The 20931-nt window shown below is 36.8% G+C and overlaps 1 protein-coding gene across 4 annotated transcripts in view; it reads right to left on the reverse strand.

Moving 5' to 3' along the window:
* HHIP (hedgehog interacting protein) overlaps nt 1-20931 on the reverse strand; it is a 93999-nt gene that overhangs the window by 63001 nt on the left and 10067 nt on the right. For all 4 annotated transcript variants that reach the window (XM_004456520.5, XM_058286081.2, XM_004456521.5 and 1 more), the window contains exons 3-4: nt 18412-18568; nt 17522-17723 (exon numbers count right to left, since the gene is read on the reverse strand). In XM_004456520.5, coding sequence (XP_004456577.1) covers nt 17522-17723; nt 18412-18568 — 359 coding nt within the window. The remainder of the gene's footprint in view (nt 1-17521; nt 17724-18411; nt 18569-20931) is intronic.

Below are 20931 nucleotides of genomic sequence, written 5' to 3' on the forward strand. Positions count from 1 at the left end.
TACATTTCAAAGTATAAAAATATGACAATATTACCCTTCACACACATATTACTCTTCCATAGCATATTAATCACACCCTTATGACTGAAGACAAATGAAAACATGTCATACTTATTTACCAAAGTGAATTAAATTGCACATACTGGAAAGAAAATGAGAACCATAACGCATAGGTATAAAATATTCCAAAATTACATGTGATAAAATCTAAACCTTATTATCATTAAATGTTTCATATTTCCTACTTAAGCGTTCGGAGATAGTTCCCTACATACTTTTGCTATTCTTGCAGATTTGGATGTAAACTCTACAATGATTCATTAATAAATACAACTGATTAATGGGTAGAATTGAAAGAGAAATTTTACAAAAGTTCAAAGCAACGAGAAAACTGTGGGTTGTATAGATGCATTTCTTATAGGGCCTTAGCTATTCTTTTCTGGAGGTGGGCCATTTTCTGCAACTGAAATGTTATTAAGTCAATTCTTTTGACCCCATTGCTTCTGGTGATTTAGGAATGCTTCCTGATGCTTATTTTATTCACTAATCAAATCTATATATGTGGGTTGACAGATCTTAAAAAAAGGAAAGTTAATGTAAGTAAGAAATTAGTATTATATAAACATTTTAAAAGCACCACTTAATTAGGTTTATTATATTAACAGAAAGCTTTACCAACCTTGAATGATACAAAAATATGTCACTCAGGGAAGCTCAGTAATAAGGAGGGAAGACACAATTGAATATTAAGAGCCAGCAATCCAGACGACAGAGGTCTGTTGTTTAGACCGCCCTGCATCTATTCCCTCTTCCTCTGGTAACAACATCCCAATTTTACTTTTGGAAGTTACTCCTTCCACACTTAGGACGTGATGCTTTGGATTGGGCTGACATGCCCCTGGCTCCTGAGAAGGCATAAGACCCAGGCTTGGCCAATTTTCCTAACACATGTCCCAGGACCCATGAGTGGCCCCAGGGCGGGCATGGGGCCCAAGCCAGGGGCATCAGTTACAGAACTTCTGTGGCAACCCCTGGAGAAAACAGCTCTCATTCCACTGGATTTGCTAAATTGGTAGGATGTAAGCCTGGGGCTGCTATAATCTGTACCACAGGGAGAAAGCCTGCCCAAGAATGAAGCCAACACAGAAAAAAGCCAAGCCAGGAGTTGCTTTGTTTTGTTTTGTTTTGTTTTGTTTTGCTTAAGCCAGTCTGAATTGAGTTTCTGTTTTTTTCCTAGGCTCTTCTGCCCTTGCAACCATTTTTCATTCTTTTTAGATTCATTCTTTTTAGATTCTTAAGCTGCCTTGCCTTCCAGACAAGGATGGACTCCCAAATCCCCTAGAAGAGGAAGTCGGGTAATCACAGCAGTTAAAGAAACATTTTCCCGAAGGAGCCTAACACAGCACTGGAAGGGGGCTGGCCTTAACGGTCCCTGCTGTCCTCCATGTAATGAAACTCAGCATCCACAGCTGAGTACACAGGACTCTTCATAGGTAACCTCTCTGGCCTCAGCCAGATTACAATCCCTTCATGGTGTTTTCCTACAAACACAAAGCTCTTTCCTCTTCTCTGCACATACACTTTAAGAGCCACTTCCTATGTGAGGCGCCACCATCCTCAGAAGGATGAGTAACCTGTTCTTTCCTCCCAGAGGAAAGAACACTTTGCTGACTTGCTGATCGCGCACAAGTAACAGGTCACTTATCATTTTTCAGTCCCTTCTATCCCCGCAGCTTTTCCTGCCCAACATCCATGCTGCATTTCCGTAACAGCACTCTGGTTTTCCTGTGGGGCACTACTTTCCAGACTGCAAGTCCTAATTTTGGGTCAGTCTCCAGAGATGGGCCCAGTTCAGTACATACTATTAATGCATACCAATTTTTAAAAAAATGAAGTACCAGGGATTGAACCTGGGACCTTGAACATATGAAGTTCATGCTCAACCAGCAAGCTACACCTGCTCTTACATGGCAACTTTAAAAATGCTTCTAAATGAGTGAATGAATTGCTGAATGCATCTCCTAATCCTTATGGTCACTGAATAGGTGGACTCCAGAGAATGACGTGGACCGTGTTGTAAGCGGTTAAACCATCAAGGCACTTTCACACAGACAAAACAGCACTAAACAACAAAAAACACCCAATCATATCTAAGCAGGATCATATCTACATATCTGAAGGCAAATGATTTTGACAGGATTAAAATAAGCCTAAGGGGTTTGGACATTAGTATCTTAATGCTTAATCCACTTTATTCTAGTCGTTGCTTCCAAACTTGTTTCTTAATAGTGAGTTTGGCTGGCATATTTTCAAATTAAATTTTCTTACAGTTATCACTGAATTAAGTCTACATTCTGCTTTTCTATTATTATCTCTCCCAAATCCAAAGATAAACTATTGGGGTTGGAAGACTGGGAAAAGAGGGCATTCTGTGCTTAATTTTTTGCAAGCAGATGCCTGCATATTCCCCAAATTAGTTCATCAATGTAATATTTTCCTCATCATTTAAAGACTGTTCCCTGTCTGTTGACAGTTCTTTTAGCATTGGGTTCCTCTCCTGGGTGGCATTTAAGTTATATTTAAAACTTACAGCTTGTTTACATACACTCTTGAGCCAGCGCGTTCAGTTTACCGGAAAGAATTTGCTGATATCTTTCCTTCCCCACTGAAAAATTACTGACATTACACTAATTTCTTCTATGACTGCTTATCGTTGATCTCTTCAAAAGAGCCGATGATAACGCATGCAAAGATGAGACTGCTCGGCTTTTGCTTATGCTAAAATCTGAAGTCTAAATCAAAGAGATTATAAAATATTTTACATTTAGTCTATGCATTTAAAAACTAAACGTCTGATTAAAAATGAGGTGTGTAATTTTTTTTAAAAAAAGATTTATTTATTTTCCCCCCTTCCCCTCCTCCTGCCCTGCTGATTTTGCTGTCTGTGTTGTCTTCTCTTTTCATTTTCTCTCCTCTAGGATTCACCAGGATTTGATCCTGGACACTTCTGATAGGGAGAGAGGTTCCCTGTCAACTCTGCCACTTCAGTTCCTGGTTTCTGCTGCACTTCACCTTGACTCTCCCCTTGTCTCTCTTTTGATGCGTCATCATCTTGCTACATGACTCACTTGCATGGGGCACTGGCTCACCATGTGGGCACTGGTATGGGCACTAGCTTGCCGCGTGGGCATGTTTTATTGTCTTCTTTTTCACCAGGAGGCCCCAGGGATCAAACCCAGGTCCTCCAATATGGTAGGCAGAAGCTCTATCAGTTGAGCCACATCCACTTCCCTGGTGTGTAATTTTTTGAAATGCTTATCTTCACTATCTTCACTACTTCACTACTTCTCTCACCATACTATCTATGGTGAGATACATCCATCTTCTAGACAATTAAACTGAGCTGTGATTACTATTCTTTAGGAAAGAATTAAAATACTGGTACATCCAGTAAAACTAATGAGAAAAGAAGTAAATTAGACATCACAAAGCTAAAATACAGACATCTTGCTCTACTTAAGTAAGGCTTTGACACGAAATATTTGATACAGAAATACTAATAGGAGATCAATGATCACTTGTTCTGTAAAAACGGTATTATTTCCCAATGTTCTCAGTATACAGAACCAAATATGACTATACTCTTTTCATTCAAACCAAACCTAAGCTCCTATGTTTGATCATGTCACTGTATTAATACATTATCCACAAAAAGCACAACGGCTTTCATATAATGGAGACAACAAGGAATCGGACAAGATTTGTTTTCAGTAATTAAATATTTTGTGAAAAAATAAATATACTCTGATGTAAAATCTTCATTCATCTCAAATGACTCATAAATTTTCAAATGCCACAGTAAATTCATATTAGCAAAATTACAGGGGTTCCATTTTCTACAGTGTTTTCCGAATGTCACCCAAGCTGTCATAATTTAATTATGAATCTGTTTTGAACTCATTAAATGTTTGGTCTTCAAAATTAAATTATAGAAATAAAAAGCTTACTGGTATGCTTCATCTGGTTGAGAAACAACAACTATGTGCTTAACACTGTCTTGTGGGCAAAGGAGAGTTCTCTGTTTTACTGTGATATTCAAAAATGTGACCAAATGCCTCCCAGAAATTTAGAATCAGAAAATGCAAAGGTTAGATAAAGTTAAAGGTCATCTCCCTATAGGCAAGAGGGGGCCAGTTCCCTACCAAGGCTCTAGCAGACCTGCTTCCCCAGGGCACATCATAAAAGTAATTTACTGACAACTCACCTTACAGGGGTCATTTGGGGCCTCTAGTCTTCTGGAATTCACTTTTAAGAAGCATGATTAAGTGGGGACACTATTGGCCCTAAAGTATTTATGCTGAGAACAAATGTCTGTCAGAATTAAATTCTCTGTGTGTGGTGGTTTCAGACTTAAAAAAGATGTGTGCCCTGATGAAAAGCACATATATTCTATTCACCAAATTAAATCTTAGAATGAATATTGGTTAATTGATTTATTAGGTCTTAAAAAAAATACTCCAGAAATCCAAATAGACAATACAGCCTAACAGAAAGGAGAACACATTTACCAAATTAGTAGAGGAAAAACGCGTTCACACTATTTTGAAGAAAAACAAAAATGTCACTTAAACCAGAAAGTTTATTATTTTTTTATTTTTGCGAGAAAAATGATTTCCTGATTAAAAGAAATCTCTTGATTTCAGTGCTTTTAATAAATTTGAGATGAAATATTTGTTTTAATAATTGGTAGAGATGACTTTTCCACATTTAATTGCTACAAGTTAAAATATGTGTGAAATGGATGAAGTTAAAACAGATTATCTGACACCGTGTGTGGGATACAGCTCTAATCTATACAGTGCATAGAAACGAAGCTGGTACTTTCAATTGCACAGCACACATCTCAGTAATAACAGGGGATGAGGCATACTATTTCAAGGAACACCCACAATGAAAATTATTCTTTCCAAACAGAGAATTGTTTTGGAATAAGTTACGTTAATTGGCACCATGGGATTTCTCTCAAGGGAACACAGAGCACAGAAATCCTTACATGTGCAAGTAAAATGATCAAGCGTTACCCTCTTTCCCTTTTTAATTCTTCACATCTAGTTTGCTCTATCCACAACCAAGTTAACTTCTGTGGATTTTATGCATATAGAAATGCAGATAGTTCTTGGCTAGCTAAGTTTACAGTCCCTGAAAGACTGTTTTGCTAAATGAGTGCATTTGTTAAATTGCCAAAAACAAAAAATAAATCCACTGAGGATACCTGGGAATATTCTACTTTTGAGAGTGAATTATGGGTACTTTATAACTAAGGTCCTTTTTTTTAGTTTAAAAAGTTAGAAATTTGCTACAACAACACTTATAATTATGTAAAATTGTAATAGTGACTATTAGAGGTCTGTATTTTGTATTCCATCCTCTGACTTCAGGGCATTTGGTGTTTGGCGTCTTCTATGCTAATTCCAAGTGTTTTATCCTTTTAAAAACATGGTCATCTGAACCCCTTTTGCATTTCCCAAGGTATAATGTGTGTGTGTGTGTGTGTGCGTGTGTGAGTGATTCAAATAATCTTTAGTTGTGGTTACCATTTTCATGAATTACCATTTACAACTGGCATAGAGTGACTTCTCCTGTGTACATTACCACAATTTGATATTTTCCACAATTTACAGCCTTTCACCAGACACATTAAATGGCCTACATTGCTAATGTACTAGGCTTCAAAAATTTGCACTTTAAAACTCTGGGAAAGGTGTAAATTCTGGAAATACCATGTGTAAAAGTGCTTACATTTAATAGGGGAAATTGCTAAATATAAACTAAAAGTTGGAACTGAAAGGTATGTCAGATATTCTTGATCCTCTCATTTTACAGATGAAAAAACTAAGGGTCCATGTGGTGAAATAACTGGTCTACAGATACGAAGCCCTTCACCTCAGAGCTAAACTAGAAATCAGGGTTTTACTCTAAATCCCTGCTTCCACCTTCACGTCTTGTAGTCTATTCTTAACTCAGCTGCTAGGATCCTGCTAAAAAGTTGAAGTCAGAACTTTCCCTCTTCTGCTCAAAACACTCTAGTGATTCCCCATTCACTCAGAGTAAAAGCCAAAGACCCTACATCATCTGATACCCACTATTCTCCCACATCAAACAGAAAACCTCAATTGACATCTCATCCCTTCCTCCTACCTCCTCTTCCTGCACTCATTTCCATAACTGTCTCCTCTCCCAGCACACCACACACTGCCAACTTTAAGGTCATGGTATATCTTCACCTTTAAACCTGGATCTCCGAAAACTTCTGGCCCTGTTACCCCTACATACTCAAGACATTTTCCTGTCATGAAGTCTCACTACTTGTTGAGTTGTTGAAGCTTTTACATGTTGTAGCTGAGCACTAATGAACATACCAAAAGATGAATGCACCTATTTGTCAGTGTGATGGGTCCCATACATTGGGGGATTCTGACTGGGTTTCTGTATCATTGAAAAAGGGGAAAATGTAGGATAAAGCAAAGCAAGCCCCACATTCTCTGAGCCTGGGCAAGTCTGGAGTAGTAATCCAGGGCCTCAGTCACACTGATCACTTCTCTTCACTATAATTCTTTAGGGAACAATTGGAGACACTACTACTATTTCACAGTTTTAGATCTAGAATGGATCTAAGGAATCATTTAGTCCAATCCTCTGACTTCAATGATAAATACCCAGAGATCTCAGATGATTAGTCAGATTGCTCAAAGTCACACAACCACTTAGCGGCAGATTTGGTGCCATCGTATCGGCAGTAGATGAGTGCTATAGCCATGGCAGGGATTAGTTTTGACATACATACCAAACCAAGTTGGGATATTAGAGTACCTGACAATGTTGATTAATTGCTGTTGCCACCAGAAGTCTTACTTAGTGGTGCCTCTAATAATTAACTCTTTGCAAAGGAAGAAGTTGACCTGGTTTATTGTTTTGTTTTTGCCCAGGAATTTTATATGTATTGGCATTGAATCAACCCCCCCCCAAAAAAAAAGGGGGCACTGCCTTTAGAGCGATCACTTATGCAGTTAAGAACAATGCAGGGCGGTGGACTTGGCCCAGTGGTTAGGGCATCTGTCTACTACCTGTGAGGTCCGCAGTTCAAACGCTGGGCCTCCTTGATCCGTGTGGAGCTGGCCAAAGTGCAGTGCTGATGCGCGCAGGGAGTGCCCTGCCACACAGGGGTGTCCCTGCCTAGGGGAGCCCCACGCGCAAGGAGTGCGCCCCGTAAGGAGAGCCGCCCAGAGTGAAAGAAAGTGCAGCCTGCCCAGGAATGGTGCCACCCACACGGAGAACTGACACAACAAGATGACCCAACGAAAAGAGACAGATTCCCGTGCCGCTGAAGATAACAGAAGCGGACAAAGAAGAAGCATCAAATAGACACAGAGAACAGACAACCGGGGTGGGGGGGAAGAGGAGAGAAAATAAATAAATAAATCTTTAAAAAAAAAAAAGAACAATGCAAACTCTTGGTAAGTCGTTTTGGTGGAACTAGTCACATCACTGTGTCACAGAAAGCCTAACTAAGATCAGCCCCAGGGTGATGTACAGAGAAATCCAGTACAAATACATTATTAATGTTGTGGAAACATTCTGATCATCCAAAATCCCGGGATTTAAAGGGAAGTTTTGATAGTGACACAGGGGAAAGCCATATTGGGTAAGAGAGAGAAGGACGTTGGTGGGATTTTCAACCTCGGGTCACTGGCTTGAACCCAGTTCAGGCTACTAATTGATAACTTAGGACAGATGTGTGGTGACCTATGTGTGGAGGGAAGTTGGTTCAAGTTTTGTTTCACTTTTCCTAAACAGGTATGTTCGCATCCACAAAGATGTTTCCACTGTCGGGAACTTAACACCAAATATTGCATAGAAAGTCTAGAGGAAATTAAATTTGCTTTTCTTTTTATCCTCTTAAAAATAGAATTTTCCTGATTTTTTCCCAAACTCAAACATCTTTCTTCACACTGAAAATGTGATCTCCCCCTTCTTATTTTTATTTTTTGTTATTGTCTTTGTTTCTCCCCACCCCCCCCCCCTTCAAAAAATGAATTTCTGTACAGTTTCAAAGTGTTTGTTGGCTAAGGGTTCTTGGAACAGATGTGTCTTCCCTGTCTAGAAATAGCTTGAGGGCAGATGTAATTTTATTTAAGTTTGTGATCCTTTTGGATCAAAGGTGCTTAAGGATAAGGGGCTGGTTTAGAAACAGCTTATTAGAATTTTTAAAAAAGAAAAAAATTTAGCTATTCTTTAAGAGAAAGCCAGGATATTTGACATTTGAGTATTTGAAAAGAACAGTCTCTTCCCAAGAATTTTGCGGTCACATATAACACTTAAAATCCCTTTTCATATTGATTTATTTTTATATTAGGCTCAGTTAATTGGGTTTGGTTCTACAATCACATTAAATTATTTCAACTACTAGCAATGATAGAATACATTTAGATCAAACTCACAGATGTTCTCCTTTTCTGTTCACGTCCTACTATATATAGTATATATGACAGAACAATTAGCATATATATATCTTAAGCAAATCATTATTCTTTGTAGATTTTCTGCTACCTGATGTTTAGGCCTGAGGAATTATATACTATTTTAAAATGAGCGAATGGAAGAACCTAAAATTAAATTGGATATAGCATACTCAGTTAGGAGTAAAATGGAAATTCATTAGATAAAAGGTTCAAAATTTGCCTCTCTTTTGATAGTAATTCCTGAGAGCCAATTAAGACACACTACTATGCATTGTCATCTGGTATCACAAAGCCATGCTGGGATTAAAAAAAAAAATTACATGATTTATAGAAATTTTATCAAGGTTTTCTCATAACATATTACAGAATGCCCTCAATAAATAGCATATTATTTTTCAAAGCATATTTTGGTTGAAAAATCCAAAGGTGATTTTAATTTCTGGCCAATGATCCATTTTTTTTAAAACACTTTAGAATCATCCCAATTCTGGCCTCTTGGATATTATGATAGCTCACTATAATTACAGACTTCAACATCACTTGGCTAAATGTCAGTCAATGAATACTAGCAACAAGTACATGAAAACATGTAAAAATAGAAGTCTGTTAAAAGCAAGATGCTATATATACTTCCAAAGTTGCTCATAGAAAGGTCAACATAAACATGTTTAGGAAAACTGTAACTACTGAATCAGTATTCTAGGAAAAGGGTCCATTGTAACCTGAGATTGGAACAGGAGGTAGCAGAGGCCATTGGCTTTTACTTATTCTTAGTACCTGAATTCCAGTCTAGTTCAAGGATTTGTTTACTGGACTTTGCTGTTGCTGTTCTTTAACATTAAAACCTTACTTTAAAGTTCTCTCTTCTCTAACTTTATAGCACTTTTTACTGATCTGTTTTTTATTTTGTTTTTTAAATAGTTTGTGGAGGAACACACTTTGTATAATATGAATTTCCAAGTCAATTTTATAGCAAATTCATCTACTCCTGAGATTCTAAATCTGTTCTTTAAAAGCAATAGTAGTTGCTAGTGGGCAAAAATATGTGCCTTCTTAGTTTTCAGTCCCAGTGTATTTCCTTTGCAAATCCTACAATTTATTAACACCATGGCAGATTGACATAAGCCATGTTCCAAAACAAACACAAAGAAAGACCTACATTACTATAATACCCAGGTTGAGAAAAACTACCATGAACGCAAGGAAATTCTGATGAAAGGTTGCTGCCATACTTACGGATCAGCTGCTTTGTGCTTAATTGCTGTTAGGCATGTGCTCTGAGAAACTCCAACACCAGGGGCTCTTGCACAATGAAGTAGGCAGCAACGCCATACACTTAATATTAAAAAGATGATGCTGTAAAAATGAAGTTGATCTTTTTCTCTACTGATGTATTTAAATAAATATATATTCCAGGTTTATGTTTTTGAGTTTAGCCCCCTCCCCCATGGCACACACACACAAATGTAACTTTGTTTTCATGGGACTGCCAAATAATTTTGCCATATAATTCTCCATAAATTTTCATTCAAACCCATTTTAAGTGGCACTGTTTAAATACGGGGAGTACAGCTAACAGTGGCCACTAGAGCTTGTGAGTCATTCTGGGGGTGGGACTGTGTTCCTTTCCTTTCCCTCCTTTTCACGATGAATGGTAATAAGCGCTATTGCTTACAACGTGCTTCTCATTCATGTGAGATCATGCATGCAAAATGTGAGGCAGGACCTTAGGCACGGGCTTTTATCACCTCTAGCCTACAGAAGAAGACACTGTGCCTAAAGACATTGAGCAACTTGTGCCAAACAACCAGTGATGGTGGCGGATGCAGAGACTAGAACCCAGGGCTGGGAATGCAGCCCTCAGCCTCCTCACTGTCGTGCCAGCCAGGATTTGCAGTACTGAGAGGGCTCCCACCAACCATCACCAACCTGTTCACTGCTCTTCAGTATTTCCTCCTCTGCTGTTTGCTGATCAAAGACGATATGCATTTGAGTCCCAGCTTTAGGACTCGACCTGTGTTATCTTATGCAGGTTACTGAACTTCTAGACCTTAGTGACCTGGACTGGAAAATGGGATAGTAATACCTACCTCACAGAGTTAGTTAAGAATCACGGAGGGAATCTGTGTAATGGCTTAACAAAATAAGCGTCTAAAAAACGGTGGTTATCACCAATAAAAAAGAAGACCAGAGCATGCCTACCTACAACGTGACTCAGCTTAAGACTGTAGCCTTAGGAAAACTATTGAATATCTCTACGAGGAATTGCTGTGCTAGCTCGACCACCCAGTGACAGCTTTGTGATGCCCAATATTTCCTTTTCATTAGGCAACAGAGCCACTGGAAAGCAACGACGATGGCCACAGCAATATGCATTCTCTTTTCTCTTTCTAGTCAGAGATAGTCCATAGGAGATGGTGGATACCATGTCCACTGAGATGCTTTCCAAAGATGGCAGAGACCTCATTTAGGGGCTAGCAATCTAGGGTCTGGTTTCTTGGCTTTTCACTTATTTTAAATGATTACAATAGGACTTCTTAGATTTCCTTTGCCCTTCAAGTCTAAGATGAATATAAATACATAGAAACTTTCCTGTGTAACTTCTGGGACCTAAAATGAGAAGGCAGGCCTTTCTCTACTCAAATTGTAGAATGTTGTATATGCCACAGTAAAAAACGTGAGGCACAATGGAAAATAATTGGTAGATTAAACTGCCTTAAACTGCATCCACCATATATACACACACTTGCATTTATTTAGTAAAAGATTTTATCAATAAAATATCAAGTGCCAGAACAATGAAATTAACAATACCAGAAATGAAAGCTAATTTAACCAAACAGAAAACTGCATTGAGATTACTTCATGTTACGAAAAGGTTTTTTGCTTTATGAAAACTAATTTCCCTCTGTGAGCATTCATAGTAGGTTTGAAATGAGATAAAATTTATTTAGAAATTGAAAGCAGAGTGCAAGGCATTTTTATATATAAGTGCCTACAAAACTCAATATTGTTGTGTCCAAACCACAGTATTACTACTTTGATATTAAAAAGTACAGTAAAAAATTTTACTTGCAGATCTACATTTTGTTTATACTTCAACTTAATGGTTTGGATCTAGAATTTTAAATTACAAAAAAGGAGGGGCTTAAATTTTTCTATTTTTGAATAGACTATTTAGTTAACTTTCTACCACTTTTATAATACATTTACTTAGTGCTTATTTTCACCACTATAGCAATTCTCTTTTAGATGAGGTGTAATAGAATATAAATTCTAATGCAGTCATTTGGTAGGCCAGAAACTTTTAAAACGTCATTGGTATGAAAATATTCCAGAACGGTGATTCTTCTATTGTAATATTTGACACCTATATGTTGCTACTTTATTTCATCCCAACACACTTTCATTCAACCTTAAAAGCAGAGTTCTCCCGTTCCCGGGGAAGCATTTGCAATATGGGCCACTCATGACCATATGTATAAATGCACGCTATGTTTCCAATACTTCTTCTGAAAAGTAAATTGCTTCTCACTCTCCTGTCTTGACTCACTTCACTTGAGCGCAAGTGCACTAACATTTCATGACTGCCATAAGATTGCAAGTTAAAGACCGAGAAAAACGTGAAAGGTTAGGTCTCTGCCCAATTTCAGAAAAACTGAACATCCTTCCCCATGGACGGATGAGCACTTGGATTTCACTAAACTTTCAATGCTCATAATTATGCATGTGATTTACAAGCATGTGAAATCAGAGGCTGCCCGGTCGGGGTTTGCCCTGAGCACCCTACGCCCTCCTCCACATGCTCCTGTGACTCCCGGGCACCCGGGCCACTGTCTCTCAAGAGCCCCACCTCAATGGGCTCAGTCACCTGGACAATCAGCAGCTTTCAGCCTTATGTCCTCTCCTCCCCTGGTAAAAAGACTGCCTCAGAAAGCATCTTTTGAAAGGAGGATCCAAGTAGACAGAGAGGGACAGGAGTCCAGTGACACTTGTTCCAGTGATAGACAAGTCTTTCAGCTTTGTCTGCTGCATGCTATGATTCGAAAGGGCTGCTGTGGGTGTGAGCCTCTCCGTCCTCTGACTGCTCAGGAGAACTGAGTGGCAGAGGATGGTACTTGTCAGTTTCCTTGAGTGGCCACCCTGTAGGTGCCAGGTGCAGGCTTTTCTGAATTTCTGCACACATGCAGCTCTAAGTCTGATTTTCTCATTCTTGGTGAAATTCACTGAGAATACACAAGAGAACCTTCTGGAATCCCTGTCATTTTCTAACAAGAGTTTATGAACATAGTAGAAAACTATGTTTTTTAGAAACAGAAACAATAATAATTTTGCCAATTCGCTGAGTACCATATTCCAGAGAGGAACAAAAACAGAAAAAGTGTTGAATTAATGGGTAAACTGATTATCCAATCAGAATTAACTGTTGAGATTTTTAAATACCATTTTTTTCTAAGCTTTATCTCAAGTCTTGCATGCTACCAGAGTTGTCATCTCTCCACTCAAAATGGACGAGTACATGTAAATACCAAAATGTACAGGACAAATGACAACTGGTGACCAATCATTTACTCTCCATGGTCATTTCACTAATAGGATTTGGATGCAGACTGGGCAGAGTCTCCTTCAACATGTAACCGACCCAGGGGTTTGGCTCAATAATCAGTGATTCTCGAATCAGCTACACATTGAAATTACCTGAAAGGTTTAAAAGGCCACCTATGCCTAGGTCTCAACTGCAAAGTCTCATTTCATGGGTCATTGGAATTTTTTAAAGCTCCCCAGGTGTTATCACGTGCAGCCTTTATTAAGGACCACTGGTCTGCCTTTCCCAAGGACATTGGACAGATAAAGTTTGTCTTAGTATTTGCCTGAAATTCTGATTCAGCATTCAAGTATAAGCTTAATATAAAGATTTCACATCTCTAGTATCTTAAAGGAGTTTCTTTCCTGGACGTAGTTAGTACAATTTTTAAAATTTCCCCCTTGAGATTAAACAACCACTACACTGAAGACTTAAAAATGTGTTCATCAGTTTGACATCTGGGTCATTCCTCCAGTGTCAGTATTAGTGGTTAGTTTGTATAGCATACTGTCACCAAGATCTATCAAAGAACTATATATTTTAAAAATATACAGAGTCACTTTCGACTGGGTAACTTAAAGCTTGGTCTTCCAGGGTAAATGAAATCCTCTCTTACTAGATTAAATAGCAGTTAAACTTCACATGGCATAGATTTTACTCAATAAATCTCATCTCCACAATTCTTTCCTACAAAAAATGAAGTCACTTCTTTACCTTCTGCTATGCCTGATTGCATATGACTTTTGCTTGATCAAAGCCTCCAGGTTAACAATTTAAGCAACACAATCTGGGTGTTTAACCATATCCCAGCTCCTTGCCATAAGAAGGGTCAACCTTTTATCATGAGACAGAAATTACTGTCAATTCTTAATTGACAATTAGCAGAGAAGAAGTTTCAGATGTCCTTATATCTCATTTAATATATTCATGAATGGTCATTAATGAATGTCATGGGATGACCTCCTCCCTGGATTGCATGGTTTTCATTTAAGACTTATACAGGTTTAGTATATTATCAATTCTGTGATCTGAATATTCCAATCAATATTTTGGTCTGTTAAAACAGCATTATGCTCTCTCTTATGATTTTAAAACTTAAAAATAGAGAAGATATAATATACATAATAGTTTCTGAAATTCCTATTTGCATTATTTATGTAAAATGATTGTCGACAAACACAGAATACTGAGATGAACACACTGACAATTCATACATCAAAGAAGCCTGAAAATATTACGGTAATTTTTTTTTTTTTTTTTTTTTACTTCAGATGTCTCTGAAGTACCTACCACCAAAATCAAGAGTATGATCAACTCATGAATGTTGGCATCTGCCCCATAATACAGTAGCCTCTTCTAACACTTTCCATCTATAACCTGCGATACGGAGTTCCATGGGGACTGAGATTAAGGCCAGTTGTAGCATAACCTACTGGAGGTAATAAATATGTGGTTCATTGCTCGCTAAGAACACTTAAATATCCATGTGATAGATTCCTATCTCACTGAATGGCCACTGCCAAATACTAAGGGAATTAAAAATATTGCACTTTAAAATGTCATATTGGCTCACTAGAATAATAGGTTTTGAACTTTGTTTTAAGCCACAGAAGACTTGGTCCAATTTATACAAAGGTGTCCAATTTATAAAACATAGGAAAATTGAACTCCACTGGGAATGAAGGTTAGAGGGGGTTCTACAGAATTCCTAGGCCTGCAGAACATACTTTGATAACCATGGCACTATTATATCCTGGCTTGCACAATTTTATTGCATGATGAAATGTCTCAGTGTAAGAATAGATAAACTCTCATTCAGTATCCCAATGAATAGATGGAAATTGAAACAGTGTAATCTGAAGTAATCCCAATTAAAAGGAATTCATTCTTATGGTAATCCCCTATATTTTTGATGTAACATTTATGTAATCTAAAGCTCTTTTAAAAATAAAAGAAAAAAATGTAAAACAATTTTTAAAAGTTAGCAAAAGGCATTGATTCTTTAGAAAGTTAAACCAGAAATAAGAACTTCTTAGTTTTTAACTTTTAACCACACAATTTTTAAGTATTTTGAGCCAATTTCTTACGTCTACATTTTAATATATATAATTCTTTAATGCTAACATTTTTACTTAATTAATATTTGAAAACTATATATTATTCTCTCAAATATTTGATAATGTATTATATTTTAAAGCAAATTGGCAATGTGTTATCATGGTGCATTTCACTGAACTTGGTAGTACTTCTATGAATGAATATTAAGGAAGTCATCTGTGAGGTAAAATATATATATATATACAAGAATGATACAAAACATTATTTACAATGGCAAAAAGAATAAGGAAATAGGACACTCAAATGAGATTTAAAGCTAAGTTTCTGGGAGAATACTCGTGACATATTATTATGTGAAAAAAGAAGGCTATAAAAATGTATATATAATTTGATTTCAATTTTACTTTACAGTTGCTTAGAAAAAAAGCTGGAAGAAAATATTTTCCTCTCTGTGTGCTTCTATGTTTATGAACATAGGCCTGCCTTACCTTTTAGTCAGGAAAAATTAATTTAACTTTAATATAATAATGAAAATATATAAAAATGTTAATGTTTTTCCATAATTGATATATTAAGAGTTGATTATCACTTTTCAATATTTTATCCAGAGAATATGTTTTATTATACTTGCATAGTAAGGAAAACCCACTGCCAGTGAGTAATGAACTTGTTGCTGCATCTTTTATTCTTTGCTCATTAGATACCACTGGCAGTGAGTTATGAGGGCACATTTTGGAAGGTATTTACTGAAACCTGCATGCAAAACATGAAAGTTTTGGGGTTTTTTTGATTAGTTTATTTTTTTTAGGAAGTACCAGGGATTGAACCTCATACATGGGAAGCAGGTGCTCAACAACTGAGCTACACCTGTCCCCAAAAGCTTCATTTTAAAACAGACTTTTAATTATTTGCTGTGAATTCTAATGAAACGTTTTACCAAAAGAAAGTTGAGGGAAACGGACTTGGCCCAGTGGGTAGGGCGTCCGTCTACCACATGGGAGGTCCGCGGTTCAAGCCCCGGGCCTCCTTGACCCATGTGGAGCTGGCCCGTGCACAGTGCTGATGCGCACAAGGAGTGCCTGCCACGCAGGGGTGTCCCCAGCGTAGGGGAGCCCCATGCGCAAGGAGTGCGCCCATAAGGAGAGCCGCCCAGTGCGAAAGAAAGTGCAGCCTGCCCAGGAGTGACGCCGCCCACACTTCCAGTGCTGCTGACGACAACAGAAGCGGACAAAGAAACAAGACACAGCAAATAGACACAGAGAACAGACAACCGGGGGGCGGGGAATTAAATAAATAAATAAATCTTTAAAAAAAAGAAGAAGAAAGTTGAGACTGAGTTAAACAGATTTTCCAAGCAATCTGTATGTCTTGGTGACGTTGTCACCATGTGAGCTTGAAGTTGACTGGTACAGTATGGTGTTATATAAATTCTAATTGAGTGTTAGTTTTCATGGTGGGTACAAAATAGATATCATGAATACATCTATATGTATTTTCTCTGACTCGTTTTTTCTTGTTTTGGTGCCTTACCTATGAGTAGAGTACAACAGAGAAAGAAATTTATTTCTATATGAGTAGAATACAATGCTCCTTTGATTTTTTTCCCAGTTAAGAAATGAAAAGGATAAACAGTTCTCCCCAAATCATACTATTACTTCATTCTATTCTGAAATAGTCACGAGTCATTAAACACGTCTTACTTAATTTTAGAGCACCACTATTTGTTTTACAGCTTAGTTCGGCTAATACTGTCCTGTTACTTCTCTTGTGAACAAACTTGACAATAACTTTAGTTACATACCTACTAGATTACTGTGAAAATTCAAACTGGAGAAAAGGGAAAGAAGGCAATATATGTGCTAATATATTATATAGAAGACTAATTATAAATAAGAATTTTTGACTCACCTGTAAAAACATTGTACAAGGAAGGCACAATACAGTAGCAATTTTTATGACACAGACTTAAAAATTGATGTGGTAAAAGAATGATTTGCAATTGCCAAATAACCAAAGAACATTTTTTGTCTACTACGGAGCACTGATAGACAATCTGAAGTATTATGTCCATTAAACAATATTTAAACAAATACTTTAAAGAGCCAGAATTATTGTAAATGTATAAATTACATAGAGAAAGCATGCCAAAATAGCAATCTGAGTGCACTGCTCAATTGTCACAACGTATTTAGTTTAATGTCATTGTTCCTATTCATTTGCCTTGTTCCCTTATCTTGCCTCCTTATTTTTCCTTAACTATCTTTTCTTTTATTACAAAAAATTCCTTCAGCAAGGAAGATAACAGTAAAATAAAATTGACATAACCGGAGAAAAGATAAATAAAATGTAAAAATCCAACCTTTATTCCACTTTGAACAAGTTTGTGAATGTCCAAATAAGGCTCCTTGAAAATTTCTCCTTCAGGGGTAAGTATCTTCACGTAGCCTTCTCTTTCCAGAATGAAGAGACGGTGAGAGCCATCCCCACTATGTAGGGCACTGACAGGCTGCCGCAGCCCACTCACAACTTCCTCAATGCAGAAGCAGTTGTGTTTGTGCTTTCTAAACAAATTAAAGGAAACCAGTAAGTTTTTCTTGAGATGAAGGAGGTATGGGATGCACTTTGCATCCTTTTCAAAATATGTGTCCTCTAGAAATAAATGGTGTGGAGAATCATGAAGTGCTGCTAACCCAAAGGTCATGATATAATTCTCTTGAGCAATTATTTTAAACCCTTTTCAGTGGGAAAAAAAACCCAAAACAGTCTTCTATCTGAAAGCAAAAGAGAAAATCAAAACACGTATGTATTTTAAAGTTTCATAAGCTTTCATAAACTTATTAGCTCATCTTTCCATGACTATAATTAAAATTAACTTTACTCACAATAATTAAACCATAGAGAAAGCATGCAGAGAAAAAATTCTAAGATTTATTTATAAAAACCTGATTTGTTAATAATAATTGTGCTAAATATTTCTACAGTATCATAAACAGCAATCATAAAATTCAAGTTTAAAATTCACATGTATCATAGAGAAGCCAATCTCATAATATATGATTAGTAGCCTAAATGTTAAAAGTATTTAGGCTAATATGATTTTGGAGAAACAAACTACCAAAAAGAAAAAAAAAAAACCAAACATCTGGAAGATATTGCAGCTGAACATAAGTAAAAATAGATGATTCACTGTCAAAAACCACAATATTTGTCAGTTGTTTCAAAGATTAAAGAGCATTTATCTTTATGAACCTGCTGATCTCTTCCACTTTATCATATTCTTCCATCTGGTCCAAGTAGTTAGATGCTGGTCCTCTGACTTGTTTCCTTGGAAAATCTGGAAAGCACAGCCCACCATCTTTTCTTGCATAGTAGTAGCAAAACTCATCAGCAGTAGTTTGAAGGAAACCTTTAAAAAAATGCATGAAGACTCATTAGGAATATACAGTGTCATAGTAAAACAACCTCATTTGCAAAATATATAAGAGCATTTTTGAAAACTTTATGAATATTATAGGAAAAATATAGATTAAATAAAAATGAAATAAAAGTGAAATAATATTGTGTTGGATATTTTAGAAGTTTCATAAGATCCATATACTACAAACCCAGAGTTAATCTTATTTCATTGCTTCTATTTTCAAGCTTCCCCCAGGTATCATATGCTGTGCCTATGAGCTTATCTGGTCACTAAACATTTTTTCCTACAATACTAAGTAACTTACTGAGAAGAAAAAATTAGAATCAAGAAAGAAGTAGGCCATCAATTTTGGTTATTTACAATTCTAATTTTTTTCCTACTTCCATATGATTAAATAATAAATCTAATGACCATTACAAGGCCACTACATGCTATAATAAATAACTCTGCAATGACTTAGCAATGAATCAATGCTAATAATAGGTCCACTACTTTCAAATATATTGGTGCCTTTCTCCTGCCCCTCACTTTGAACATGCAAAAATGTATTTAAAATAGACCTTCAGTCATAAGCAGTTCAGTATTACTGAACTGAGTACTTTGCACTCAGAAAACAGAGAAAAGAAATATCATGGAGTCAAACATTGAGTTAGAGGCTGAGCTGTAAACCTACAACTTCTCTAATTAAAAAAGAATTTATATCAGATAAAAACAGCTATCATTGACTAAGAAGGAAAAAAGTCTTTGTGACAGAAAAATGCTTCGACAATAGCAATTTGAGTTAGGAAGGTGTTGGGCTATTTTTTGAGGGAAAGGCATATCAGTAAGATTCACTTCCATAGTCTGATGACATCTACCCTGAATGCTACATTTGAAGATGAAGATGTCATTACCAGAGATGGCCCTATATATAAATTCTTGCTTCTGGTCTCACAACTTTAATTTTACTTAGATTTGTATTTTATCTAACAAGTTAGATTATTATACCTCAGTTTTGGGAGAAAGGCACCTAGTAACTTAGCTGAAGTTTAGAAGTTGTGTAACAGATCCAGGTTTAGCAAGGATTTCTAAGAACGAGAATCTGGAGTCAGCCAAGTGAGGCTTAGCAATGAAACATGAAAGATACTAGAAATTTTATTTCAGTGAGCTTAGCCTAGGTCAGTTCGGAATAAAAACTAATCTTAGAACCTGAGAGCCCCCAATGGTTAAAGCTTGGTATACATTTTGGCCTACGTTCTGGGTGAAATTGATTATCTCTAAATTTCTAAGACTCTTTTAAGGCCAGTTTCTGATCAAGCTCTGGGAGAAGATCTTGTATTTGGGAACCAGGCAATTAAGAGGAGATACCTTGAGAATGTTTGGGTAGGGGACAGAGAGAAAGGAGACATGGCAGCTGGGAAAGGTGCTCCAAGGCACCAGTAGGAGGTTATCTCTCTGTGAAAAAACTCAAGGATTAGAAATTAGAGAGGAATGAGGATCAAAGCATTTAGTCATCTTCAGCAAATCACTGTTTGCAAAAGACAACTTTTAGCCATTCTTTAATGGCTAAGCATACAGATGAAAACTGTCTATAAGAGTTAAGCTCTTCAGGGTAAAAGAAAGAGAAAGGAAAATGAGTAGCTAAATCAAATTTGAAGTTTTGTGCTGGATCTTATTTTGGTTATATATCCTGCATGCATGGCATGAGCATGGAGATACATAATGTCTTTGAAGTATTTATCATCAGGCAGCAAGATCTCCATGCCCATATGCATGCAGGAAGACTATCATATTATGGATATATTTATAACTGAATGTGGAGGTGTACAGAGTTTCATGAAATTCATTAGTGAGAAATTTTATTTCAGTGTGATGCTTGCCTGCAGGGTCACAGGCAATGTGAAATATCTTAAAGTGCAACTCAGAAGAAAATTAGTTTGCTTTAAAAAAAAAAAAATCTTATTTTGTATTCCAGCAATACAGTCTGCAAAGGACTACAGTATTAAGGGAAAATTAATGAACAATACTGGTGGCTGGTTCCATTTTTAAAGGCACTATTAGCTGGGGACAAACATGAGGAAATGAGAAATGATTTTCAAATGCAGTCTCTGAGGATTAATGAGTTCATATTCATAAACTCTGTGGCTCCAGAGGTACTCTGCTCTCTTAGCAAATTAAATAAATACAGAATTTTAACAATGAATTACTTCTAGCCTCTTAACAATCCTAGACATAATCTAAGTGTGAAGGAGAGAGCCAGCTCAGAAGACTTTTACATAAAAATATGTGCATTTTTCTGGCAATCATGCTGTTTGAATTGAAATATCTAAAATTTTAAAAATAATTTACCTTAAATGACCTGGTTTTGCTGC

This window comes from Dasypus novemcinctus, chromosome 1 (genome assembly GCF_030445035.2).
Source record: "Dasypus novemcinctus isolate mDasNov1 chromosome 1, mDasNov1.1.hap2, whole genome shotgun sequence".
NCBI lineage: Eukaryota > Metazoa > Chordata > Mammalia > Cingulata > Dasypodidae > Dasypus > Dasypus novemcinctus.